Source organism: Lupinus angustifolius, chromosome LG11 (assembly GCF_001865875.1).
Source record: "Lupinus angustifolius cultivar Tanjil chromosome LG11, LupAngTanjil_v1.0, whole genome shotgun sequence".
NCBI classification, from domain to species: domain Eukaryota; kingdom Viridiplantae; phylum Streptophyta; class Magnoliopsida; order Fabales; family Fabaceae; genus Lupinus; species Lupinus angustifolius.
Window position 1 is genome coordinate 21,195,155 of NC_032019.1, and position 27,115 is coordinate 21,222,269.

At 31.7% G+C, this 27,115-nt stretch overlaps 2 protein-coding genes across 4 annotated transcripts in view; both read left to right on the plus strand.

Moving 5' to 3' along the window:
* Positions 1 to 25,905, plus strand: LOC109361037 (short-chain dehydrogenase TIC 32, chloroplastic-like). 2 transcript variants are annotated; one of them, XR_002109251.1, is made up of 9 exons: positions 1 to 216; positions 6,213 to 6,444; positions 6,555 to 6,634; positions 7,269 to 7,422; positions 7,522 to 7,600; positions 8,115 to 8,199; positions 8,309 to 8,355; positions 8,609 to 8,848; positions 25,895 to 25,905. XR_002109251.1 is itself a non-coding variant. In XM_019606330.1 (8 exons), exons 1-8 carry the CDS (start codon positions 96 to 98, stop codon positions 8,780 to 8,782), a joined length of 972 nt encoding a protein of 323 aa, XP_019461875.1. In that variant the 5' UTR covers positions 1 to 95; the 3' UTR covers positions 8,783 to 8,916. The 2 variants fall into 2 exon arrangements, 1 of the variants encoding a protein (XP_019461875.1); XM_019606330.1 differs by lacking the exon at positions 25,895 to 25,905 and having other exon boundaries at positions 8,609 to 8,916.
* The window catches only part of LOC109361035, a 10,378-nt gene continuing 6,466 nt past the window's right edge, over positions 23,204 to 27,115 (plus strand). Inside the window, exons 1-9 of one of the 2 annotated variants that reach the window (XR_002109250.1) lie at positions 23,204 to 24,254; positions 24,327 to 24,395; positions 24,476 to 24,674; positions 25,526 to 25,610; positions 26,263 to 26,373; positions 26,514 to 26,579; positions 26,712 to 26,793; positions 26,888 to 26,947; positions 27,042 to 27,094. Coding sequence is in view for 1 of the 2 variants with exons in the window: in XM_019606329.1 (XP_019461874.1) it covers positions 23,502 to 24,254; positions 24,327 to 24,395; positions 24,476 to 24,674; positions 25,526 to 25,610; positions 26,263 to 26,373; positions 26,514 to 26,579; positions 26,712 to 26,793; positions 26,888 to 26,947; positions 27,042 to 27,094 (1,478 nt within the window). In the remaining variant the exon portion in view is untranslated. The remainder of the gene's footprint in view (positions 24,255 to 24,326; positions 24,396 to 24,475; positions 24,675 to 25,525; positions 25,611 to 26,262; positions 26,374 to 26,513; positions 26,580 to 26,711; positions 26,794 to 26,887; positions 26,948 to 27,041; positions 27,095 to 27,115) is intronic. The other variant, XM_019606329.1, reaches the window with a different exon arrangement.

Here is a 27,115-nt window from a genome sequence, read left to right on the forward strand (position 1 = left end):
TAGTGATTTTATGTTAAAGAAGGCCTTGTTGGTTTCAATACAACTTGGTTGTTCAAGATTTGTGTGTGCTTGTTGCTAGCTTATAGTAAGTGAATATGGTGGGTATCTGGTCTTTGGTAACAGGGAAGGCAGGACCTAGTGGATTTGGATCAGCCTCAACTGCAGAGCAGGTTACCGATGGAATTGATGCTAGCAACCTCACTGCAATTATCACAGGTCAATTTTGCAATTTACATTTACTTCCTACTCATATTTTAAATATATCATTAATGTATTATCCTACTAAATTTTCATATAAATCGTAATATATTATTTGTAAACTAATCATTAATAAACAAAGTAATATATTAAATAAAAGGATCATTTCTTTATTAATAATTGATTTACAAATAATATATGTTACTTTCTTGTGGGCAAAAGGAATATATATCATTTGCCTTTAACTAATGAGAACTTCTTGGAGTTTAGAATTTTTGATTGTTTAAGTCTTATGAAACATAAATTGTCCCGAAAATTGTTGCATTTGATTGTAAAAAATTTATTTTTGTTTTACAAATTCTCTTATCACTTTGAAGGAAGAGAATGTTTTAGAAACAAGATTAATTAATATTTCACATAGATAACATGTTATATGTACCGACTTTAAACAAGTAGGAGGAATTGTTGGTGAATATAGTCTTTCTCTTCACATATTACCTCTAGGTTTTAGGTAAGTTTCACATAACCATAACCTTAAAATAGTACTGGTTCTTCCCACTAAATTCTAAACTGCATGTTTATATAGTACTAGTCCTTCCCACTAAATTCTCCAATCTATAAAAAGGTAATTGCAAATCACAAAATAGGAAAAAGTAATCTCCTACAAATCATCTTATCCACAAGTAATATCACATTTATAACCCATTATTAACATATCATTTTATGATATATATTATTTTTTCATATGACAATCGGAGATTAGTAGGAAAATTTATAGGAAATATATCATTTTTCATAAAATAAACTTATAAAAAATAGCTTTTTGACGTAGTCAGTCTCTTGCTATAATGATTTGAATTTTACTGCATTAGTAATATATTAATGTTTTTTTAAAAGAGCATCATATTAATGATGTATGTGTGTTTCATTATTGAATAATAAATTGGGTGGAAACTTGAGCTAGAAGGGCGTAAAGATGACATCAAGATATTTTGATTTAAAAGAAAGAAATTTCTAATCTTTCAAAGAAAGATGTTTCTTCAGTGATCGTTTTGGGAGGAAGAGAGTATGGAGAGATGAGTTGCATGATGAGAAGGGATTTAGGATTTTCATTTTTTTAATTGAAATTTAATTATTTTCATTCTACAATCATAACCATTAATTTTTTCTTCTGTCATATGTCATGTGTTACGATCTTACAATCAGGGGCAGAACTTATTAAGGGCAGGTGGGGGAACGGCCCCCTGATATTTTTTTTAATTTTTTTCAAATATATTTTTTACCTTATATAATTTTATGTAGTCCTTCTAAAAGTTATAGATAATAGATCAAGTTGTCTTATAAGTGTAGATATTGATATTGTTTATAAATATTATTATTTTATAATAATTTTACACATATGAAATAGATTATGGGATCACAAATTATCTTTGTCAAACTTTGTTGCAAAAGTCTTAAGATTGTATGAATTTTTATAAATCACTTAACATGTATTTTGTGCAAAAATCTATCCTAAGGATTTCAATGAAAAGAGAAAATTAACTTTCGATGTCAATTCCAATATTTTATTGTTGACATCATTAGTCATTCTTGTGCGAAAAACTCTCAACAATCTCTAAATTAAGTGCAACTTTTACAATATGGGGAAAGTGAAATCATATTATTTGCTTAATTGAGTTATTCTAAATTATTATAGTTTAACTACTATAGAAATATCATTTTTAACAACCAAGATAACAAAACAAAATCGTGTAGTAAGATAGAAGATGATTTTTTTACTGACGAAGAAAATACCTGAAACTTTACCTATAATTCAATAATCGTTAAGTTTAAGTCTTTAAAAGAATGAAGAGCTGTCACTTTAAATAAATGTACATTTTTCTTTAATGTTTTTAATTGTTAATTATTATTATTTAAAAATTAATATGTAATTTTGAAACTTTAAAACAACTATATACTTATTTATATTTTTTGTTATTCTATTAATCATCTTAATTATAAATTGTCATCAAACATTGTTGCCCCTTCTGAACTTTATGTCAAGATCCGTCACTGCTTATAATGTATTGGCCTCTCCATTACCAGAGAGGATCCACATTCTTTCCCATGAGGTACAACTGTACAGGTAGTATAATTTCCCAGATTTTCATTAGTTTGGCAGCTAACCTTTATTTCGCCAACCTCGTTATTTTAACATAATCGCATTAATTTTACTATTCAAATGACTTTTGAGTAAAAAGATATACTTGTGTTGGCGATTTTAATATAATATTTAATATTTATTTACCACTAAAACTAATTTAGTAATGAAAAATATAAAAAAGCATACATAATTGAACTAGAGTAAAAAATTTCAGTTATTTTATTTTCATGTATGTAAGAAATTTATTTTCTGTCGTACTATCTAATTTTATTTAGAGGTCTTCATTGCTGGAAAAATATATTTATGTAATAGTTGAATCACTACAGTCAAAATAAGACCGATAACTTAATAAAACATGATATGATTAACAACATATGATTTAGAAATTTTCAAATTTGAATGATTAATGACTCCAAGAAAAAATGTTAAAATTGACATCTTAAACTAATCTTTTGTCGCTCATTGAAATTCATAAGATAGATTTTTTGAACAAAAAATACATATATTATCAACATTAAATGACATATAAACATTCTTAGAATATATATTATCAACACATACATAATCTCTTTATCAAGTGTAAAATCATTACGAAATCAAATGAAGTCATATTACTATAAGCAACATCGTCATCTATATGTGTAAGAGTTTGATGTTTTATGTATAATTTTTACAATAACAATACAAGTTGGACAATATTATTTATCAAGCTACAAATTAAAGAAATATGTTAATCCCAAAGAGTATTTCCATAAAGATGTCATTTAGATGTAGGTAAAGTGAGTATATCTCTTATTCCAAATAGTGTGTCACTCTATGTGTTATCCTTTTATAATTTAAAAGTTTAACAATTAACTATTTTTCTGGTAAACGACAATAAGTAACACATAGAGTGACACACTTTGTGAAACAACAAATATATTTTGTAAGATAAAAAGGTAAAAAAAACATTTTAAAAAATTCAGGGGCATCTGCCCCACCTGCCCTTTAAATCATCTTCCCTTGTATACATGCACACTCTAAGAATTTTTATACTATCATTATATTATCAATCATTCATATTAAATTATCAATGACTCTTAAATAAAAGTGATATAAGTAAATGATAAGTGACATATTGATTTTGCGTATAAACTTTTATAATATTAGTGCATATATATTACAACATTCTTTTAGTTTAGTAGTGTTCTATAATAACAGAATGTATATTTATGTACTATTAATATAAAGATTTATACATAATTATTATATCATTTATCACCTATTTAGATTATCTTTTAAAAAGAATCAACAAAAATTAAATAGGAATAATAGATAATGAAATATCAATATATAAAACTGAGTGTGCATATAATTTTTTAGATAATAGTTGTTTACATTTTTGTTCTATTTTTCAATTTTTTATTCCCTCTGTCTCCAGTACGAGACAGGCTCCTCTCTAGTACTAGAGAAGCCAGTACTGGGGTAGGATTTTGACACGTGGCAGAATAAATATCAATGATCTAGATTTAAAATTGAATTTTATTTTAATTATTAAATAAAAAACAAAATAAACCGGAATACAAAGCAGGGGGAAGAAGAAGAGAAGCTTCTTCCTCCATGTTGGAAAAACAAGCAAAATGCTCAATCTTTCAGAAGAATTAAAACTCACATCCTTTAGATACAACCATATTGCTTTATTCTTTGTTGTTTCAGCTAGCATAGACCCAATCTTTCTAGGCTCCTTCTCTCGATGTTGTTGCTGTTGTTTGGTGAGTGGGTGATTTTATAAAATTTTAAGTTTTATTACACAGTGCTTGAAAAGGGTGAAGATGGGAAGAGGAGTAGTGTAACATATCGAGGGAAGACACCACTTTTCCCATTCTCTACTGTATTCTGGTTTATTTTAATTAAAAAAAACAAAATAAACTGGAATACAAAGTAGAGAAGGGAAAAAGTGGTGTCTTCCCTCGATAAGTTATACTACTCATCTTCCCATCTTCATCCTTTTCAAGCACTGTGTAATAAAACTTGAAATTTTATAAAATCACTCACTCACCAAACAATAGCAACAACACAGAGAGAAGAAGCCTAGAAAGATTGGGTCTTTGCTAGCTGAAACAACAAAGAATAAAGCAATATGGTTGTATCTAAATGATGTGGGTTTTAATTCTTCCGAAAGATTGAGCATTTTGCTTGTTTTTCCAACATGGAGGAAGACGCTTCTCTTCTTCCCCTCTGCTTTGTATTCCAGTTTATTTTGTTTTTTTATTTAATAATTAAAATAGAATTCAAATTTACATCTAGAAAATTGATATTTATTTCGTCACGTGTCGAAATCCTACTCTAGTACTGGTCTCTCCAGTACTCGAGAGGAGCCTGTCTCCTCCAATACTGGAAATGTGAGAAGGGTTACTTTTTTAAAATTATTTAATTTAGAAAAAAACACAAATCTGGACCATTGAAACATTATTGCTGTCATGTATTACAATCTCAGGCATGCACTGCCCCTTCTAGTAATGGAGAGGAGTCAGACTCTAGGTGTACCATATATGTCTACAGTGCGACACAGTTGTCTCATTTTCTGTGCAGATGACTTTTTGTCCTTTCTCAACAAAGTATAATAGTCCAATTCAATTATTAATCATTTAATTCTATTAGCCAATAAAAAAAGTGCTACATAATTGTTAAACATCAAGTGAGAGAGGACATATTGTTCACCTTAAAATAAGAGTGAGTAGGATTCGACCATACCTGCTCACCCAACTTGGTCTGATCATAACCAAGTTTGAATATGGTCGTGTTTCATTGGGTCTAAGTTTGAGTTCAAAAGTTAGACCCAGACAATATTTAGGATAGAGCAGGAGATAAGCGCGACATGTCCATCTCATAGTCATTCACTTGTCATATTTGTATGTGTCTATTTGGTCGAAGTTATCATTGATTCTTTAATTTTTATCATATATATATATATGATTAATAATATATATACATATTTCAAATTACATAATAAGTAATATTTATAGACTTTATTTAAAAGGATTATGCATTAGATTTAATTGGATCTAGGTCGAGTTCGAGTTCAAATGCTGACCCTGTTTAGTATATCAGGTCGACGTTTGTGGCTAGATTAGGTTAAGGTCTAGGTTCAAAAAATAACCGAACGTGACCAATATTTATGATCAGGTAAAGAACAAGCCTTAACCCACCCATGTTCACCCTACCTATAATAAGTGAAAATGGCATTTTACAGTATCATTTTTCCTTTCTCTTAATAAGAAGTTATTATTATCTACTTTGGCTTTTTATTTCAGATTGGGGTAATGTCACCTGAGAAAAGTAAACAAGTAACAAAAGTGTAGATAAGAGATATACAATCAAAATTCATAAAAAAGAAGATATACAGTAAAAACAATGGGTAAGAATTAGTTCAAACAAAATGCAGATGAGTAGCCAGAAAGATTAATTATGTTGTTGTTTATATGTAAGAAATACTTGCATGAAAGCAAGTTATATTCTTCAATCAATTTTAATTAATATTGTAAGTTTAAGCATGAATTTGTAGTTACCTTCTCCAATTTCTTCTAATTACCACGTTTTACATAAGCATGATTTTGATTTTAAATTAGGGTTACAATTGTACTTATTCCGCCCATACCACCATTATAAATGAGATCGATGTAGCGGCAATTGTTACGACGAAGATGAGACTATCCAGACCATCAATACTATAATATCATGATCGTAATAATGTTGCTTATTGCAATTTAAAGAACAGATCATTTGTCCTCATTCTTGTCCCGTTAAATCCTCATCATCCAGTTTGGTTGAAAAGAAATGAGATGTCATTCACTGATTCTCCTCAACTAACAATGAAAAACAACAAGTGCAGGAGGAGCAAGTGGTATTGGATTGGAGACAGCAAGAGTAACGTGTCTTAGAAAAGCACATGTCATTATAGCTGTGAGAAACATGGACTCTGCAAAAGAAGCTAAACAGCATATACTGCATGAAAACCAGTCTGCTAGAGTGGACATAATGAAACTTGACCTTTCCTCAGTGAAATCTGTTGAATCTTTTGTGGACAACTTCATTGCTCTTGATCTTCCTCTCAACATTTTAATGTGGTTTCTTTAACCCTTTTTATCTAATTCTTAATTTTCAGTTTGTTTTATTTTGATAGGTTGTGTTGTGTTCCAAATTTGGACTAATAAGCAATGGTTTATGATTTTAGAAACAATGCTGGAGTTATGTTCTGCCCCTTTCGGCTATCAGAGGATGGGGTTGAGATGCAGTTTGCAACAAATCATCTTGGTAATGTACCACTAATCATGCATAATATTATCAGTCTTTTTTTTGGGTAGATAGTAATATTATCAGTCTTTGTTATTTGTAGTAGTTAGAATGCTAGAATATATATATATTTCTACCATATTTAAAGATTTTTAAATTGTAATTATAATTGTGATATATTTGATTGTGGTCACTGTCACTATTAAAATATGGATTGAAGCAATCCCCACTTAAAAAATATTTTTGAATTGGTGTAATATAATATAATGTGACCACAAGCATTTTTTATATTGGAAAGGACATTACCCATTTTGGTATGCTCTTTGAGTTAACAGTCGATATTTACATATATCTTTAGACTTTAGCTTATGCACGTGATACTTAATACTCGTCCTAATGAGAACATATCTTATATTATACAATTTTTGTTATAACATATGTTATTAATGATGATTGGTCAGAAAAATGCTTAATTATTAAATTTTTAATTTAATCTATTTTTTCAATTAATTGTACTTGACAATGACACAAAGTGAAAAAACATATATCTTGTTAAGCAAACGTAGATAGAAGGTTGTCCAAAATAATTTCTTTTACCACTTTGTAATTAAAGTCTAATTGGATATTTTCTTCTCTCTTTTCCTATAATACTCAGGTCATTTCCATTTAACAAATCTTCTTCTTGACAAAATGAAACAAACCGCAAAAGCCACCGGAATTGAGGGCAGGATCATAAATCTATCATCAATTGCTCATACCTACACTTATGAAGACGGTATTCAATTCGATGCCATTAATAATAAAATTGGGTATATATCTTTAACTAATCTTGCACTCTTAATCTTACTGCTTCACTTTGACTCAAATTTTCATTTTTAATATTATCAATTATCGCTATAACTTCTCAGTTATTCTGACAAGAAGGCTTATGGGCAGTCTAAGTTAGCCAACATACTACATGCAAATGAGCTTTCTCGTCGCTTGAAGGTGAATCTACTAGTCTTTGTAACCTTTTTAATTGTAAATGACAAAACATGAACGTAGACTCAATTTTGGATTGAATATTGGATACACAACTGATTTAGAGTCATAATTATGTTTCTATGGTCAAAATATATAGAAAATCCTCTTTAAAATTTACTTAAAGGAATATACCCGTCTTTGAATTTAAAATTCAGATTTAGGAGTCGGTTGCAAAATGAGGCATCATATCCACCCATTCCCTTATTAATTGCATGAATTAATTTCAGGCCTAAGTTTGTTTGGTTATTTTATTTTATTTTCTAAGATAAGATAGGATATGATGCCTATGAGTACTAGGAATTAATACTTCAATACTAAGTAGTTCTTTTCACTGTGACCCTTACCATATATATATATATATATATATATATATATATATTTGATAATGTTAAGAGAGATTTTTCTTAGAGATAAGATGGAAATTGAGCAGACCCATCTTGCTCAGTATTGATTTACTTTTGGGCTGCATTGTATACAGGAAGAAGGTGTGAACATAACAGCCAACTCAGTCCATCCAGGAGTGATAATGACTCCTCTTATGAGACATTCATCTTTACTAATGAGTATGTGAATTGCCCCAAAACATAGATCAATTTTGAATAAAACAGAAAAACAGTTGAATCTTCTTTTTCTATATTTATTTCTCTTAGACAATGATATAATTTCATGCAGATTTTCTGAAGATGTTCACTTTTTACATATGGAAGAATGTCCCACAGGTATAATCTGTTTCACTTCCTTCTAGGATTCCAACAAGTGTGCAAAATGTTCCATTTGAGGACAGTTATATAGTTCTCTCATTTACCCAACCTATCATATATCGGTTTTATTGTATTATTTTAAAATGCATCGGTTCGTCATAAAGAAATTGTCATAAAGAAAGTCTTATAACAATAACATAAAATGTGATAAGCTTTGCATCTGAATGTGCTTAATATATAGAGTCACTAATCATTTTCTTTTGACCTGCAGGGAGCAGCAACCACATGCTATGTTGCACTCCACCCAAGCTTGAAAGGTGTAACTGGGAAGTACTTTCTGGATTGCAATGAATTTCAACCAAGTGCATTTGCCAGAGATAAAATCTTAGGTAGCAAACTCTGGGATTTCAGCAACAAGTTGATCAAATCACTTTCAAAACCTTGACTGCGCATGCTACTCCAGTGTTTTCCCTAAAGGGGGAGAAAACAACCTTGTCTTGGTCATTGATCAGTGTTTCAAAAACTTGTTATGCATCACTAGTAATTAATAGTCATAAGTTCTATGGGGATGTTTATCAATTATTGGTTATTTTTGGATCAAGTCCTCCAAAAAATAACAGACCTTTTCTTCATAAATCGTCATTCCATTAGTGCAATATTAGAGTTACTTGTAAAATATGTCTATGTGGATTAAATGATCCTTGGTGTCATAAGATGTGGCATTGACCATGATGCATTAAAGCTCCAATAAAATAAAATAAAATCCCCATCCTAATCTCATACATAAACAACAACAAAAACCACCTTCAACTAACCACCCTCAAATATTCTTTCTTCATACACAAGCCAACACCAAACTTTTACAAATATTGAACACCTTCAAGCATCGCCTAGCTCATAAATTCCATATGACATGAAACTCAAAAACAGAACTAAATCACATTCAACCCGATAAGCATAGCCAACCAAATCCAAATCTCAATCATGTACCCCAAGCAATCATTACCCAATTTTCACTAGCATCAGACGGCCTAACTTCTATCTAAGTTCATCCTCACCAAGGAACCCAACCAAAGCATCAAGAAACTAATTTACAAATAGAAAAAGATTATACACTGACAATGTAAGAGTTTTTTACCCTATTACTACATCATCTACCATTAAAATTTAATTATCAGTGACAATGTAAGGTTATACACTTACAATTTAAAATTTAATGAACGGTGAATGATGTAGCAACTGTTTATAAATCTTTGCACTTATTATACTCGTTTACAAAACCAGTAAACATACAAAAATAATTGAAATTTCCCGTTTAGACCCGGTGATCACATAGTTAACTACAGAAGCTGTCACAATTATTCATGATGTCAACGACCTCCATTTTTTACTGTCACCACCAACTTGTAGAGGTTTCTCAAGCTCATTCAGTAGATAAACACCAACTAGGTCTCCATCTAAATGTATAACAACTAAATCTAACGATGCAGTAACAAAAATGTCACTTGGGAAAGAACTTCTAAAAATAATTAAAAACGAGAGACTAAAACCATGTATAAGCATATTTCAATCATGAACTGGTGCATGTATATACTTTCAATGAACCCAGCAGTATAAAAGTATTAACATGCTCCTTTTTATGGTACAAATATAAACAAGCTCTGCAAAAAGCGATACATTTTTTCCAATTTTAAATTAAGAGAATTATAAAAAAATTAATAAATAAGAAATATTGTGATAGATTATTATGAAATCTACTCTATCAATCCTTATTTATTTACAAAAACATTACATAACTATTAATTAAAATTGAAAAATATGACTTATACTCTCCATCAAAACAGATCCTAAGTACTTGAAATTCCAATGAGAAGAAAAGAAAAATACTAAACATAGTTCATTAAAGATTTAACTCCCCACCCCATTCGTCAAGAAAGTGTGTCAGGTTTTAAGCCAATTGAAGTCCTAACTCACAAGTCATTAGTAAAATGACAAGGCCAATATTAAGGCTACGGTTGATCTGTTAAAATTCATCCATGTTCAAGCTCATTGTTACCATTCATACATGGAAAGCTTCATCTCCTTCCTTCTTTCTTTTCGTTATTGGGCTTTAGTTATCATAAAAGCCCAGTTATGCTTTTAGCCCTTCTGTTGGTAGTTAGTTTTGGACTTTCCTCTTTTAGTTTGTCCAATTAGTTATAGTGGTTAAGTTAGTTGTTTTCCTTTCCTGTTTTAGCTTTACAGCATTGCTATTTAAAGGAGCTTTGCCTCCATCCAGAATCAATGAAAATTCTCAATTACTCTCTCTCAATTCTCCTCTCCATGTCTTCATTGAAAAATAACATGGTAACAGAGCAATCATTGCTCTGATCACCACCCTTCCTTCTTTTCTGCTCCTCCTCTTCTTCCTTTCTGCTCCTTCTCCTCTGTCTCTCGGTTCCCTCGTTGAAAATGAACACGCCAAGCCTTGATCATAACACAAATCCTCAGAATCCCTTCTTCCTTCATCCGAGTGAAAGCCCCGCTCTTGTCCTTGTAACCCCCCTGATGGATGGCAAGAATTATCACTCTTGGTCAAGAGCCTTCAACCTTGCTTTAGATTCCAAGAACAAAGTTGGCTTCATTGATGGGAGCTTAAAGCAACCTGCAAAGGAAGATCCAATGTTTGGGCCATGGAAAAGATGCAACACAATGATGCTATCTTGGATCCAACATTCCACCGAAGACTCAATAGTAAAATCAATCCTTTGGATTAACTCTGCCGCTGAAGCTTGGAAGGATTTGCAAGAAAGATACTCTCAGGGAGACATGTTCAGAATGGCTGTGTTGCAGCAAGAATCTTATCACCTCAACCAAGGGAACCTTTCAGTATCTGAGTTTTACACAAAATTAAAGACCTTATGGGATGAAATTGATAATTTCAGACCCATCAAGGATTGCATATGTGCTATGCCTTGCTCATGTGGAGCAATTGATTCAGTAAAACAATATAGAGATCAAGATTATGTGATCATATTCTTGATGGGATTAAATGAGCAATTTGCTCAAGTTCGCTCACAAGTAATGATGACTGAACCTCTGCCATCCATAAATAAGGCCTTCTCAATGGTTGTCCAACAAGAAAGACAACAGAACAATCCCATCCCCTCAAACTTCAACCAAGACAGCAGAGTTCTAAACATCAATTCTAAACCAGAACCTCACAAAAACACAAATGCTGGCAATAATGCCACTTTCAGGGGCAGAGGTGTTTACGGCTACAAAGGAAGAGGTGGTAGATCAGGCACAAGACCCTTAAACACCAAATTTTGTACTCATTGTGAAAGAACAAACCATACAATTGAAACATGCTTCTTAAAGTATGGTTATCCTCCTGGATACCAATCCAATAACCCATCCAGAATGGCAAACCACACTGCCTTCTTTCCATTGGACAAGGAAGACCATGCTGAACCCAATGCTCAATCAAGCTCTCACCACCAAGGACAGGAAAATTCTTCACATAACAGCAGGTAAAAGACATACTAGAGATGCTAAACCAATCCAAAGGTGAAAAGGATCGCACTGCCAACTCTGTAATCAACACAACCCTGCCAAATCCAGGTAATTCTCCATCTCAATGGCTCCGAGACACAGGAGCCACAGATCACATTTCCTACACAATGAGCCACTTTAGTACCTTCAAAACTATACCTCCAATGCTCATAACCTTGCCTACTGGCACCAAGGTCTCCACAAATATTTCTGGCACAGTCAAACTGAGCAAGACCATTACATTACATAATGTTCTGTTTGTTCCCCAATTCCATGTTAATCTCATTTCTGTCAATAAACTGATTCACTATTTGAAATGTCATTTGATCTTTTCTCACAGACAGTGTTTGATCTTGCAGAACCATACCAAGAAGATGATTGGTTCAGCTAGAATGGAACAAGGCCTATACATCATGCACTCACAACCTGCATCATCACACTCTTTAACTTCCTGCAATAACACTACTGTCTATAGCAATATAAATTTATGGCATTTACGTTTTGGGCACATTTCTGACCATACTATGCATTTACTTAACAAACAATTCCCCTCTATTCATCCTAAAATTGAACCATCAATACCATGTGATATATGTCACCTAGCTAGACAAAAAAGATTACCCTTCCCTAATAGCAACACTAAGAGCACAAAAAGGTTTGAAATTCTTCATGCTGATATTTGGGGTCCTTACTCTACCCCTTCTTTGTTTGGTCATAAATATTTTCTAACCTTGGTTGATGACTTCACTAGGTTTACATGGATCCTCATGATGAAGTCTAAAGCAGAGACTAGGCCCCTTTTAATACAATTTGTGTCATACATTGAGACACAATTTGACACAAAACTCCAATGCCTTAGAAGTGACAATGGTGTTGAGTTCCTCATGCATGATTTCCTCTCATCTAAAGGCATCCTACACTAGAGATCTTGTGTTGAAACTCCACAACAAAATGGTGTTGTGGAGAGAAAACATCAACACATTTTAAACATTGCTAGAGCTCTCTTCTTCCAATGCCATCTCCCCCCCAAATTTTGGAACTTTGCTGTCCAACACTCTGTGCACATCATCACAACATATTTTAAACATTGCTAGAGCTCTCTTCTTCCAATGCCATCTCCCCCCCAAATTTTGGAACTTTGCTGTCCAACACTCTGTGCACATCATCAACAGACTACCTACTCCTCTTTTACAACATCATAGCCCCTATCAAAGGCTCTACAATAAGCTCCCCTCTATTGATCACCTTTGAACTTTTGGTTGCCTAGCTTATGCTAACACTCTCCAATCCAACAGAACCAAATTCCAACCAAGAGCAACAAAATCTGTCTTTCTTGGTTTCCAAGAAGGCACAAAAGGCTACATCTTTTATGACCTTAAATCCCACACCCTCTTTCTCTCAAGAAATGTGTTCTTTTATGAACAATTTTTTCCATTCATTGAGATACCTCCTCATGATGAACCACCCCTGCAAAGTCTCAATAGAGCCTTCCCTTCCCTATGACCATCCCATACCCCAACAGAATCCACCACCTCCTACCCTAATACAGTCCCACACATCCAACCAACCTTGTTCACCCATAAATAGACACTCTCTAAGACCTAAAAGACCCCCTTCCCACCTCAGAGACTACCATTGCAATATATCCCTATCCCAACCTAAAACCACAACCAAATATCCTCTGTCATCTGTTCTTGACTACCACAAATGTTCCTCAACCTACAAACACTTATGCCTTACTGTCTCTACTCACACAGAACCAAACTCTTACAAACAAGCCTCCTTAATTCCTTGTTGGCAGCAAGCTATGCAACAGGAACTTCATGCTCTTGATCTCAATCACACATGGTCCCTCATGCCTCTACCTCCTGATAAGTCCCCAAGTTTTTTTGTCTAAAAAAAAGTTACAAAATTAACTAGCAGGCATATGCTTAAAATGCCATCACACAAACTGCATACATCACAAACCACAAGATACACAGTATCAAGAGACCCTAGTTGAAGTCCCGATATATTTCATGTCAAAACTTGGAACATTGAGTCCATAATTAGCCAAGCTGACTATATTGCAGACTACAGACATTTCCATAAAAGTAATTAAGGATTAAAGGATGAAGGGAGCTACCCAACACAATTCTAGATATTCATAACCACCGGTTTTTAATTGCAACTCTATTTGAATTCCATCAAGCTCCCTCTTGAATCTGTCTTTTGAGCTAGCATAAATCATCTTGCTTCTAACCTTAGCTGTATTCGGGGACCTTCAAACAAAAATAACATTAAATTTAAATGAACATTGAGAGTGTAACACCTCAACTTTGACATGTTATCCCCGTGAATCTTCTACTGAGCATATGTATTACCCTCAAGCGTAAATACCTACGTGGTATTTTATTCCCCAAGAAGGAGCCTTTGCCACTGAACCTATGACCTTAGGGACTTTTAGTCATAAATTTCATTGAGTCGCTACCACTATCATATAGCTTAGTTGTAGCGACTCAAAGGAATTTATGACTAAAAGTGCCTGAGGTCATAGGCTCCATATAAACATTACAAAGAACTCATCAAATAGTGGAAGTTAAAAACCTCCACAAATAAACCACTTCAAATGTATAAATACTAGAGGTTTTCTAAAACCTCCACAAAATGCTTATAACAGTCATAATTGTGGAGATTTTTGAAACCTCCGCTAGTTATATTATGGAGGTTAAAAACCTCTGCTAATTGCATTAAAAACATCTGCTAATTGCATTAAAAACCTTCACTAAATACAAATTCCGTTGTAGTGCTTAATGACATAACAATCACATTTATAAATTAACAATGTAACATTATGTATTAACTATATATATAGGTAACTCATTGCCCGAACTCAGATCCATTCAATAGTGGATCTTAAAATCTCGAGTCCAAAAACACAGATTCAAACCCTATCCGTTGCGGGTACCCACGTGTTCAGGTACTCATCGTCATCCCTAGGTTGGATCAGTGGATTAATGGTTAGACAATTTCATCTTTTTCATTAAAAAATCTAAAAAATTCACAATTATAGCTAACATTATTTAATAATTTTATACTCTAAATTTTAAAACGTTACCATACCTAACTAAGCAACCAACAAAGAAAGTTTCACTCCTACAAATGTCACAAATAAGTTGAAATATCATTGTCGCGCCCCGACTTTCGGCTGAACGACTTTGTTTAGAATCGCCACTACATTTTATAGTTAAAAATGTAGAAAAATCTTTTAAGCCCAATTACCTTGGGCTTTTGGATTTTTGATATCCAGGTTCGGAAGTCAGTTATAAGGTAGAGAATGTATTAGCACCCTACCTGCCCGCCTTAAGCAGTACCTTTCATTAAAATATATGACTTTATTATTATTATTATTATTTAAATTTTCTGATTAATTAATTAATTATTAAAAAGAAAAAATTATTTATTTTTATTATTGTGTCTGACAAGATTGACTTTAATCCTACGTAACCCTAATAAGGAGATCAAGACTTACGTAGTTCTTTAGGTAGAAAAATATTTATTGGTTGAGTGTATTTTAATTAAAGAAAATATATTTTTTTAGTCAAAAATATCTATTTTGCAAGTTTTATTTATTATTGAAAAGAGTTTTGATTTGATTAGTTTTTGCTATTTATTTAATTAACAAATAGAGTTTTATCGATTTTGAGATTTAATCGATTGAAAAGAAGCGGCATAACACGACCTTTCGAAGATGATTTGAGAAGAAAGAGGCATTCGGGGTGACCTTCTCTCTATCTTTGATTAATTCCTAAAATTATATCAAAAGCATTTATAAATATTTTCATGCAATTTTATTAATAATTTTTTTATAATGAAAATACTTTAATTATTTTTATTATCGACAAATTTAAATTATTTACAGAAAATAAAGAAATTTCATTAATTGTTTAAAAAAAAGGTTTGTTGATTATTAGCTACATAAAAAAATATTTTTATCTCTTTTTTGTTATTACTATTTATCCCTGAAAAATTATTAATACTTATTCATTATTGTAAATAGGACATTTCTATATATAATAATTGTTTACAAAATAAAATTATTAAAAAATATTGCATTGCTAAAATAATAAATAAAAAAAAAGAAATAATAGAATAGGTAAGTTGATACTTGATTGCCCTTTAAGTATGAAATATGCATTGTTGGAAATTGGGATTCAGTGTTGGTTGCTTGGGGAGGTGCAAGACACGTGGCAGAATGTCACTGGCTGAGAGGTGTGAGGTGGGTGCACCTGAACACGTGGCAGAACACTGATGATTGGAAATGAGGGTGCACCGAGGCGAGCCATAAACTCATTCATATGGGATCATGTGTTTTCAGAGGTGCAATTATCTTGTGTGGTGCAGCACACTGAAACCAGGACGTGTTTCGTCCTGAGTTTGGTCAACTGGAAGTCAACAGGACTACAAGTCAAAGTATGCAGATCCCACGGCGAGGAGTGGATCTGGACTCAAGTGCACGGTGCTATTTAGCAAAGTTTTTTTTAGTGTTTGCACCGTGTTTACAATATGTTCAGTTATTTATAGTGTTTTCCCTGTAGTTTTTATGTTCACCATGACCTCTATTTATAGTGAACTTTCAACCACTGAGTCCCAAAATTTTGGTCAACAAAAACTCAAATTTGGATAAATTTAATCTCTTAATTTTAGGAATCTTAACAGATTGGTTTGACCATACCTTTTCATATTATTTTAATAATTTTTCTGTTATTCCCTTTTCAAATTTAAATTAGGTTGTTATTGTATTTGATTATTTAATTTTATTAATAAAATATGGACAAAAGAAAATTAATTACTTCATATACATTTAATATTAAAAATTTCGAAATATCAAAATAAATAAATAAATATTTTTTCCTCTCTCTTTTTAAAAAAAGAGTATGGGCTCATATTGACCCATTTCAAATTCAAAATTTTTATTTTATAAAATCATTTTTTTAATTTAATTTAGTTTTCATCATTTGGTTAACCTAACCACTTGGAATCAGGAACCCTAACAACATTAATCTATCTACTATTTATTTTTTGAATTTTCACTTAACCAAATAACTTAGATTTAGGGACTAAATTTGTTTATTATTATTATTTGACTTTTTAGTTAACCTAATCACTTAGATTTAAGAACTAGATTTTTTTTTTTTAGAATTTTTAGTTAACCTAATTATTTAGATTTAGGAACTATATTTGTTTATTATTATTTTGAATTTTTAGTTAACCTAATCATTTAGATTTAGGAACTTGATTTTATTTTGTTTTGTTATATTTAAATAATTTCAAAAATAATTATAGAAGTTCTTAAAAATAGTTTTATTATTTTTATTCATTAAAAATACTGAAAAATACTGAAATAAATAAATATGACGTTAATTTTGGGCCCATTGGGCATTATGAAAGTGGAGGATATGTGTTGAAGTGAAGATTGTATTTTTATTTTGAAATTTTTTATTTGTAAATTTGATTTTAGTTTAGGGTCCATTTTCATTTTTACTCTTTGTAAAAGAGGGAACCCGATTTCCACTCTAACTCTCTATATTCACTCATTTTAGAATTTTGTTTTCTCCTCTTTTGCTCTGCTAGGGTTTCACATGTTCTTCATTTTCGGTTTTCGTTCATCTTCTTCATTTTCGGTTTCTTTATTCCACTCAATGGAAGGCTAAACTTGTAGACTAAATTCCTTTGGTAATGTATCACAACTCTTGAGGTTTTGTTATTAATGCATTTTCGGTTTCTTTATTGTTGATTTNGTTAGAAACTGGTTTATGAGTTTATCTTCACTTAGTTGATTTACTCTCTTTAGTGCATGAATGCTTAGTTCGTGTGAATTTGTTAATCATTTCATGCTTATATTGATTTCGCCTAGTTAGAGGTTAGGTTTTGGAACTTTGAATTGATTATCGCTTAGTTAATTGATTTTCAACAAATTCGGAAGTTAATGGTTGGAATGTGGAAATAATCTTTTGAAATCGAGGATTGAGTTGTAAACAAACGAACCAAAGAGATTTAGCCATTTTATTACATTACTTAACTACTGTTTCTGAATTTGATTTATATTCATATTATCCAACAACAAAAACTCCCTTGTGTATGTGTATGAGTATAAGGTGTTTGAAGCTTTGCTTGAAAAATAATCCTTGAGAAATGACCTAGGAGTTACTTCCTAGTACTGCAGTTTTTAATTGTTATATTATTTGTATCGGGTATTCATAATGGCCTCGATCAGTTGGTCACAACAAATGGCATTACAAGGTATTCATAATGGCCATAACACGTCCGAAAACCTGTTTTTGGAATTTCTTTCGACTTTACGCATATTTGATAATACCCCGATCGAAGATCGATCTTTGAAAATATTGTACCTCCTCTCAGCTGGTCCATCAAGTCATCAATCATTGGCAACATGTACTTGTTCTTAATGGTCGCCTTGTTCAGCTGTCGGTAGTAGATCCTCGGTCTGATGAACTGTTTCTGCAGCAAGTCCTCCAATTGTTTCTTCAACTCTGTCAACTCTAACGGTGTCATCCTATAGGGAGCTATAGAGATTGGTCCAGTTCGAGGAACCAAATCAATAGTGAACTTTATCTCCCTTACTGGGGGTAAACCAGGAATATCGTCCGGAACGACTTCAGAGAAGTCTCGAACCACTAATATACTTTGAATTTATCCTCCTACTTTCTTCTTCAACGATGCTAACATCATGAACACATAGGCTCCCTCCTTCAAGAACTTATCCATTTGATTGGCATTTGTGTTACCCCTAATTCTCAACTCCTTTTATTTCTTCTTCTTTTCTATAGAACCAAACATAGATTAAGTGTCAACATCAGTGTTATAACAGTTCAACTCGTAAACCAATGAATCAGTCTCAATACTAATACAATACAACAATTATACTGATTATGCAATCATACTGGTCAAAAACCAACCAGAACTAGTCAAAACCGGTTATACCAGCCAACCTCATTTCAAATTACTTATTTTTAATGAAAATAACTTATTTTTACCAAAATATTAGTATGAAGATCAAACATACAACTACTACATTTTTATACTTTTAAAACATGGTTTACCATTAAGTGATTTTTTTTAACAAATTATATAAATAAAAATTGTTATGTTTTCTTTATTGATTATTTAACATTAATGTTAGCATAATACATATATAAGGAGAGATATGTTTACACCCAAGTTAAGTTACACTAATTACACTCAATCTCAGTCATTGATTTTCTTAAATTATATGAACCAAATGAATGAAACTTAAATGTCACCTAAGATTTTTTTCTCTCATGATTTATTTCACTCTCTCATTTAGTCCGCCGAATTTAAGAAAATCAATGGCTAAGATTAAGTATAATTAATATAACTTAACTTGAGGTGTAAACAGATCCTTCATATATATATATATATATACATAATTTTACCTCTATGGCGTATAATCAGTAAACCATTATATGACAATACTAATACCCTGATCTATTTAATAATTGGGTATTAATAACATTCGTCATAATAATATTCGCTTAGTGTACTAAGGAGAAGCTCTTAATCCAGTCCACACTATATTACCAGATTCAACTATCCAAATATTCTTTACTTTTTACTTCTTCAACCAACACGGAAAAATGCCTTGGTGGCTGTAATTGGAGCCTACTCTTGCCACGTATACCCAACATAATAGGCCAAACTCCAACCCAGTCTTACATCACTTCTATTTTTAAATACTTTTTTCATTTAGAATAAAAAAATTAAATACATTTCTCGTCGTTAATGGAGAAGATTATTCTTTTTATAGGTAACATATCATCTTAAAAAAAAGTTTATCTGTATAAATTTAAAATCCTTTTAAATAAAAAATTATAAATCATTAAATTAACCTGCCCATTATATCCTACTAAGTCGATTCTTGTGGGTCAATGGGAAAGTAATGAAATGAATATAATGTTTGTTTAAATTAGAAATATATTCACTTTGGACCATATTAATGACTAGGGATGGTAAAGGGCATGGTCCGATATGGATAGTAGCTATTCGCTACCCATTTCAAAATAGGAGAATATTACTCATACCCACTCGTATCGTACGGGTATCTGTGTGTAGGTATTTCTGGGTACAATGGGTATCCGCGGGTTTCCTATATTATAAATGAATTTTTATTTTTTTACTTCTATTATGTTTCAAATGAGATGAAACTTAATTATTTTGTACCTTTTGATTGAATATTTGACAAAAATGCTAAATTTATTGTTGTTTTCTATTTGTGTGATTTTTTGTTCTCATTTCCTTAACAAAAAGTATATATTTTCTTTGTAAAATATGTATGTTTCTACATATGTAATAATATTTGTAGGGTGTTTCACCACCAAACTCAATAAAATATGTAAATAAAGTAAAAGGAAAAAATGTACATAATGTAATGAATGTTAGAATAATGTATTTTTTATTTTAATTAAATATAATATATTAATTATATAAATAACGGGTACCCGCAGGCACGGGTACCATAATACTCGTACCTGCCCATATGTACTACGGGTATTTTTAAAAACCCGTTTGTGACCCGTACTCGTGCTCGTATGGATTTTACCCGCGGATACGGGTTTTTTCGCCGTCCCTAAATACAACAAATATATTCTAATTATAAAAAATGAAATATATAAAAATTGAATATATAATACCATGATTATAAAATGAAATGAGTTCATTTCATTCTTTTTATTCTAACGACACCATTACATAATTAGCAATAATGTTATAATTCATTAGTATCTATTCAAAAATAAGATAATTTCAAAATGCACATAATTATTATTAGATTCTAAAATAACTCCTAAGGCATTTAATTGAGAATTGAATGCACACAATTGAGTATAAAGTTGTTTTATTTTTTAATAATTCCTTAACCCATAAAGTATCTTTAGCAAAAACACATAAAAGTATCAAACAAAACACTTAAGATTAAAAAGAAGACCAAATATTATGAGAAACTCATATTTTTAAATAAAATATAAAAATAACATAAAATAAAATAGAAATGACTTGAGTTTGAAAGAGAGATAATATGTGTGCTTAATGGAATAAAAAAAAATCAAAAGATCATACATGTTAAGTTAATTGATAGATGATCAAAAGAAGGATGACACGTAGAGAAAAGGAAAATAATTTTGATTTTCTCATTGAAGAGTGTATAGAGAAAGAGAAAGAGAGTTTAGAAAGTGCATCCCATGTGCTTAATGGACCAGAAAAAAAATCAGAAGATCATATATGTGAAGCTAATCGATTAATGATCAAACGAAGGATCACATACTGAGAAAATTATAGAGTACATAGAAAGACAAAGAGAATGAGAGGTTAGAAAGTGACTTACATGTGCTTATTGGAATAGAAAAATCAGAAAATCATATATGTGAAGTTAAATTCATTGATGATCAAAAGAAGGATGACATGCAAAGAAAAATGAAAATGAGCTTTATTTTCTCATTGAAGAGGGAAGGAAGTGTACAGACAAAGAGTGTAGAAAGCAACTTACCCATGCTTAGTGGAATCGAAAAATCAAATGATCATACATGTGTGATTAATTGACTGATGATAAAAAAAAATGATAACATGCAGAGAAAACACTACGCCAAAATTCGTATTTAACAATGGTCATTTAACCGTGCTTTTTAGCACAATGCTATTAAATATAATACGAAAGATAATTAATAATGTTTTTTAAACAAACACTGTTAAATTTGATAGGTGGATATAACTTTAACAACACTTCTTCAAGATAATTTTTATATCATCCCATATATATATATATATATATATATTTCTCACTAAGTGGGAGAATAAAATAGATGTACCATTTCTTCTGTTAAAAATTATATGATTATGGAGCAAATTTCTTCTTTTGCAAAGGAACTATAACCAAATATAAATGGTGGATTATATAATGAAAGTGTATCAATTCATAAATATTATTTTACTCATTTTTTGTCATTTATTATTAACTAGTGTATCAATTGTATTCATACTTTTTCTAATATTAATTATCAAAAGAGAGTAAAAATATAAATAAGAGAGTGTATGAAAGCAATTGAAATAATATATGAAAGTTTATATTAATTATTAATGAGAGATGTGTAAAGAATAAATTTGGAATATAAAATTATGTCATAGTGATTGTTATTATTTGTTTTGGCTTTATTAATAACTAATGTGCGACAAACACTTTGTGCATGCCCGAGTGTTTGACGGTCACGTTCTTATTTTATTTTAAAGTGCTAAGTAATTAATTTTTATACACTTCATTTTGTAGAATTAAAATATTTTTTGTATTGTATTTACTTTATATTATATATTTTTTGTCTTTATTAGAATATGCAACTTATAATTAATATGTTTGAGGTGATTATATAGGATTATATGGTTTTTTTAAATTAAAAAATTGAAGGGCAAAATATGAATATATAAATTATATCATGGTGGTGGTTATACCATATTTTAACTTTATATATAGTATATAGAAGTATAGAAATATAGATATAGATATATATATAGTATAGATATAGATATCTTTACTATATATATAAATAAATATATCTATACTATATATAAAGCCAAAACTTGAAATAACTTCCCTCATGGTGTAATTTTCATTTCCTATATTTTCCTTACCATTATTTATTTTTTTACAAAAAAAACTATATAATTCTAAACAACTACCACCAATACATTAATTAACCATATATCTCACCTTAAACTTAAATTAAACATTATCATAAACAAAAAATATAATATAAAGTACACCGAACACAACAAATTCATTTTAATTTTCAAAAATGAAATATGTAAAAATTGAATATGTAGTATCACACAATATTCAAAAATGACGTGTCTGCCTATAGACACTAGTAATATATAGAAATAGAAGAAATATAGATATATAAATATTTCAACTACAACGGTTACTTTTTAGAAACTCACCCAGTCTGCTTAACCCTGTGGCATTTAAAAGGTTGAAATCTCAACCGCGAACCAAGCTTTTCGCTCCAGTTCGTTGCCGCTCTCAGCTTTCGCTCCATTTCTCTCTCTCTCGAATCAAACCCTAACCCTCGCAAATCTACTTTCTCTCAAGAATTCCATCCATTGTAAACTACACTACTCTTCTTCAATCTCAGATCTATTACTCTAGGAACACATTTTCATGAATTTTTATGGATTGAACGTTTTTTTATTTGAAAACCGTTTGTATTGGATTTTGTCTATTTGTTTATGGTTTGAGGTAGGTTTGTAACCAATATTGTTGTTGTTTTGTATTTCTTTTGATTGAATTTGAATTAAACGGTTAAGCGGTTATTGTTGTTTCAAACGTCCATCTCAGAACTCCTCTTAGACGCGTATATTGAGTATTCTCTATATTTTTGTTGTTTTCGTTTCTATGTTAGTATTTTTATACTGTGCGTAGCTGTGAATTGATCGAAAACTGTGTTTCTAATTGTTTCTAATTAAAACTTCACCACCAGTTTCTTCGTGAATGCGCGGTAGTGTTCCCTTTTTTGGGAGTAGTTTCTGCCTTTGGATTCTCACAGTGACACTGTTCTTTGATTTTGATGGGCGAAGAAGTAGTGGTTTGTGTGCTAGCATTAGAAAATGGAAGGAATGAAAACAATGAGGAATCAAGAACAGAATTGAAGCGTGATTACCACCAATGCATTGCTGATACAGTTGATGATAATACGGAGCCTGGCCAGTCTCCGAAAAAGAAACAAGTGAAAGATGATTCCAACGATGAAGTTTGCTCAGATGTTATGAACCCTAAAACTTCTGCAACGGAGAATGAGTTAACCACCTTCCATGATATCAGTAGCCAACCGAGTGAATCAGCGAAAACTTTTGAGTGTGGAGAACTCACTTGTACTTGTTTGGAGAATTCAAGTTCTTCTGATGAGACATTGAGTGATGAAGCCAGCGATCAGAATAATAAGAACAATATTAGTAATACATCTCACAATGATATGGACACAAGTGACATGACAATGTCATGTGTTGTGATGGAAATACCTAAGCATGCTAGTTTATCTGGTATTAGGAAGATTACTTTTAAGTTCAGTAAGAAGAAAGAGGACTATGATGAAGAATATTCGGCTAAGCCTGATTTAGATAATAATAGTGAGTTGTATGAAAACTCGTGTGGAATGGGATATGTTGGAACCGGAGATATAGACTTCTATACTGCTCGTAATATGGAATTGAAAATGTCGAAGAAGGTTGTCCCCAACTACTACCCTACAAATGTTAAAAAGCTGTTATCAACTGGTATCCTCGACGGAGCTATAGTGAAATATATGTACAACCCCATGAAGGTAAAGTAGACATACATTGCCTTTTTTTTATACTTATGCTGAGTTTTTTTCCTCATGTTTTGAAGTTGTAAGGTTGAACTACGTGGGATTATTGGCGGTGGTGGATACTTGTGTAGCTGTTCCCTGTGCAATTACTCCAGAGTAAGATATGCAGGTTACTTCTTGTCATGATTAGAGTTTTTGTTCTGTATTTGAAAGATAGCTAAATCTCTTGTGTTTAGGTGCTTAGTGCGTATGAGTTTGAGCAGCATGCTGGTGCCAAGACTAGACATCCGAACAATCATATATATTTAGAGAATGGAAAGCTGATATACAGCATTATACAGGAAATAAAAGCTGCTCCACTCAGCATATTAGATGAGGTTATAAAGAATGTGGCCGGTTCATCTGTCAATGAGGAGTGCTTCCAGGCTTGGAAAGGTAATAACTATTTCTCTGGTTTATAACTGGATTTTGTGGGAGCCTAGAGGTTAAGGGTTCAGATCAAATGTGCTATAAAAACATCATTCTGTATTAACATTGCTGGAATATTTTTATGGGAAACCCTTGTGTTAAGGTATATGAATACTAAATCAGAGCCATTTTTTGTTCTCTGTTGGCATTCTCTATCACTTTTCTTTTTTTATCTTGTGTTTTGCGTTTTTCCAATGTTTTCACTAACGTCATCTTTGATCTTCCTGAAATTGTCCTCTCATCTCCATCTTCAGTTGAACCTGCTATGACCTTAGACTAAAGTTTCTAACATCTTTTAATTTGAAGATAAAAAAAGTATCAATTGGCCATTTACTTGTTGTTTTTATTTCTGCTACCTTCCAGGCAATTCTATATTCTCAATAGTCCACATTCTGTGGTAGTAATTGTAGTGGGGGTTTATGGAGTTATTGTATAAATGTATTACAAAGTTTATCCTGGATTCTTAGAGACATTTGTTCAATCACATTCACGTACAAACATGTACCTCTTGACCTTAACCTGTGTAACTGTGTTGAAGGCATTTTGTCACATTTGCCTGTATTTATTAATTCATCCATAGATAGCAGAGACAAAAAATGAACCTTCGAGTATTCTTTTCTTCCTCTATTTTGGTAGTTTACCCATGGCCAAGATATTGTCTTATCTTATCCTCTAGGAGAATATTATCATTAGAAGGCATCCAAGAAGGACATTAAACATTCGGATGCAGATTTTTCATAGCAAATAGTAAGTGGTATTTATTTTGTTTTTGGTCTTGATATCTCTTAATTCTTTTCCCTTCTCCATGGATTCTGCAGAAAGCCTTCTAGAAAGCAATGGGAGGGTTCAGGCTTATAAAAATTATAGCACAAAACTAACTGGGATGCCTCATAAACACATAAGGTAAGTCAGAAATAAACCACAAAAAAAGAAGCAAAATTTCGTTGCATGTGTTATTGATGCTGTTATTTGGTTCACAATCCAATCCTACCTCTTTTTAACTTAGGCTTCTATTTCCTTTGGATACAGTTGTGCATTTTCTATCTCTTGCATTTTTAGTCATTCGGATATTGCCAATCTTTTCAATTGGGGAATTATATAGTAAGCACGACATATCTGAAATCCCCCCCCAGCTGAAATAGTTCACTTACTGTCAATATGTTTTTATTTATTTTTAGTAGTAATAGTCAGTGTAGGAACAACCTCTTCGCTTGTGAGGGCAAGACTGTGTACATCTACCATCCCATACCCCACTAGGTGGGAGCCTCATGTTTTGGGCTGCCCTTTTTAATTTAATCAGAATTTGTTGTGTTGAATTGAACATAATCAGATATTTCATAATTCTGCACTTGTGGGGTTTCTTAAAGGAAAGTAGTTCGATTTTCAGTAGGGTTTTGCTGTGGTGTTATTCGTAAGTGCCAATAGCTTATTTTTTTCATATTTTTCAAAGAAAATTCTAGATTCAATGCTATTTATATTTTATGTCTGTCAGATGCTAATATTTTCAAATTTATAGTTGACAAGATTTATTGCCTATTTAATCTTTTTGTTCCAGTCAATCTGTAGAAAGTGTGAGCCACTTGTCTTCTTTGCATGTTCCGAGCCATTTTGTGCAGCAAATGTATCTGAAGCGGACAACTGATGAGTGGAAATATGCGGTGAAGAAGTTTGTTCTCTCTCTTGATTTAATTATTCGCACCTGATATAATTTTCGAACATGTGCCTGAATAATCTGCATAAAGTTATCTGGTCAATTAGATTGTAAACCTTTCCATCTTTTATACTCACATACACCTTTTCCTGCAGAAGCTCCTGCCTGTATAACTCAGGCATACAGCTGAAGAGAAGTGCTGATAGCTGCACTAAGAGAAGGTATTTTTCGTTTTTTTTAATTGAGCAAGCATGTTCCGTGTTTCTCTGTCTTCTCTGGCTTCCCCATGGGCATTGCTATATCTTAGCCACTGTAGCAGTGTAGCTTGGATTTGAATTTTTTGATTTTATCAGGGACAATGATTTACACAGACTACTTTTTATGCCAAATGGACTACCAGATGGTGCTGATTTGGCATACTCTGTCAAGGGACAGGTGTCTTAATTGTTTCTTTTAATATTTTGTGCTGTGGGTTGATTTTGACTCGATTTACATTTTTTTCAATGTATGACTCTGATATGCATTTCAGAAATTACTTGGAGGTTACAAACAGGGGAACGGTATAGTCTGTGGTTGTTGTGACGTAGAGGTATGATTATAGAACTAACTATGGGCACAAAACAATAATATTTTTTAGATAAATGTGATGGTAAGCTTTATTATTTATTGTCATTTCTAAGCAGATAAGCCCCTCACAGTTTGAAGCCCATGCTGGAATGGCTGCTAGACGTCAACCGTGAGTGTTATAAAAGAACCT

Excerpts from the sequence above, each read along its gene's own strand:
- LOC109361037 (XM_019606330.1), top strand. The coding sequence starts at position 96 with ATGGTGGGTATCTGGTCTTTGGTAACAGGGAAGGCAGGACCTAGTGGA. Across the intron at positions 8,200-8,308 it reads ACATTCATCTTTACTAATGA|ATTTTCTGAAGATGTTCACT; the intron begins GTATGTGAATTG and ends AATTTCATGCAG. Across the intron at positions 8,356-8,608 it reads TATGGAAGAATGTCCCACAG|GGAGCAGCAACCACATGCTA; the intron begins GTATAATCTGTT and ends TTTGACCTGCAG.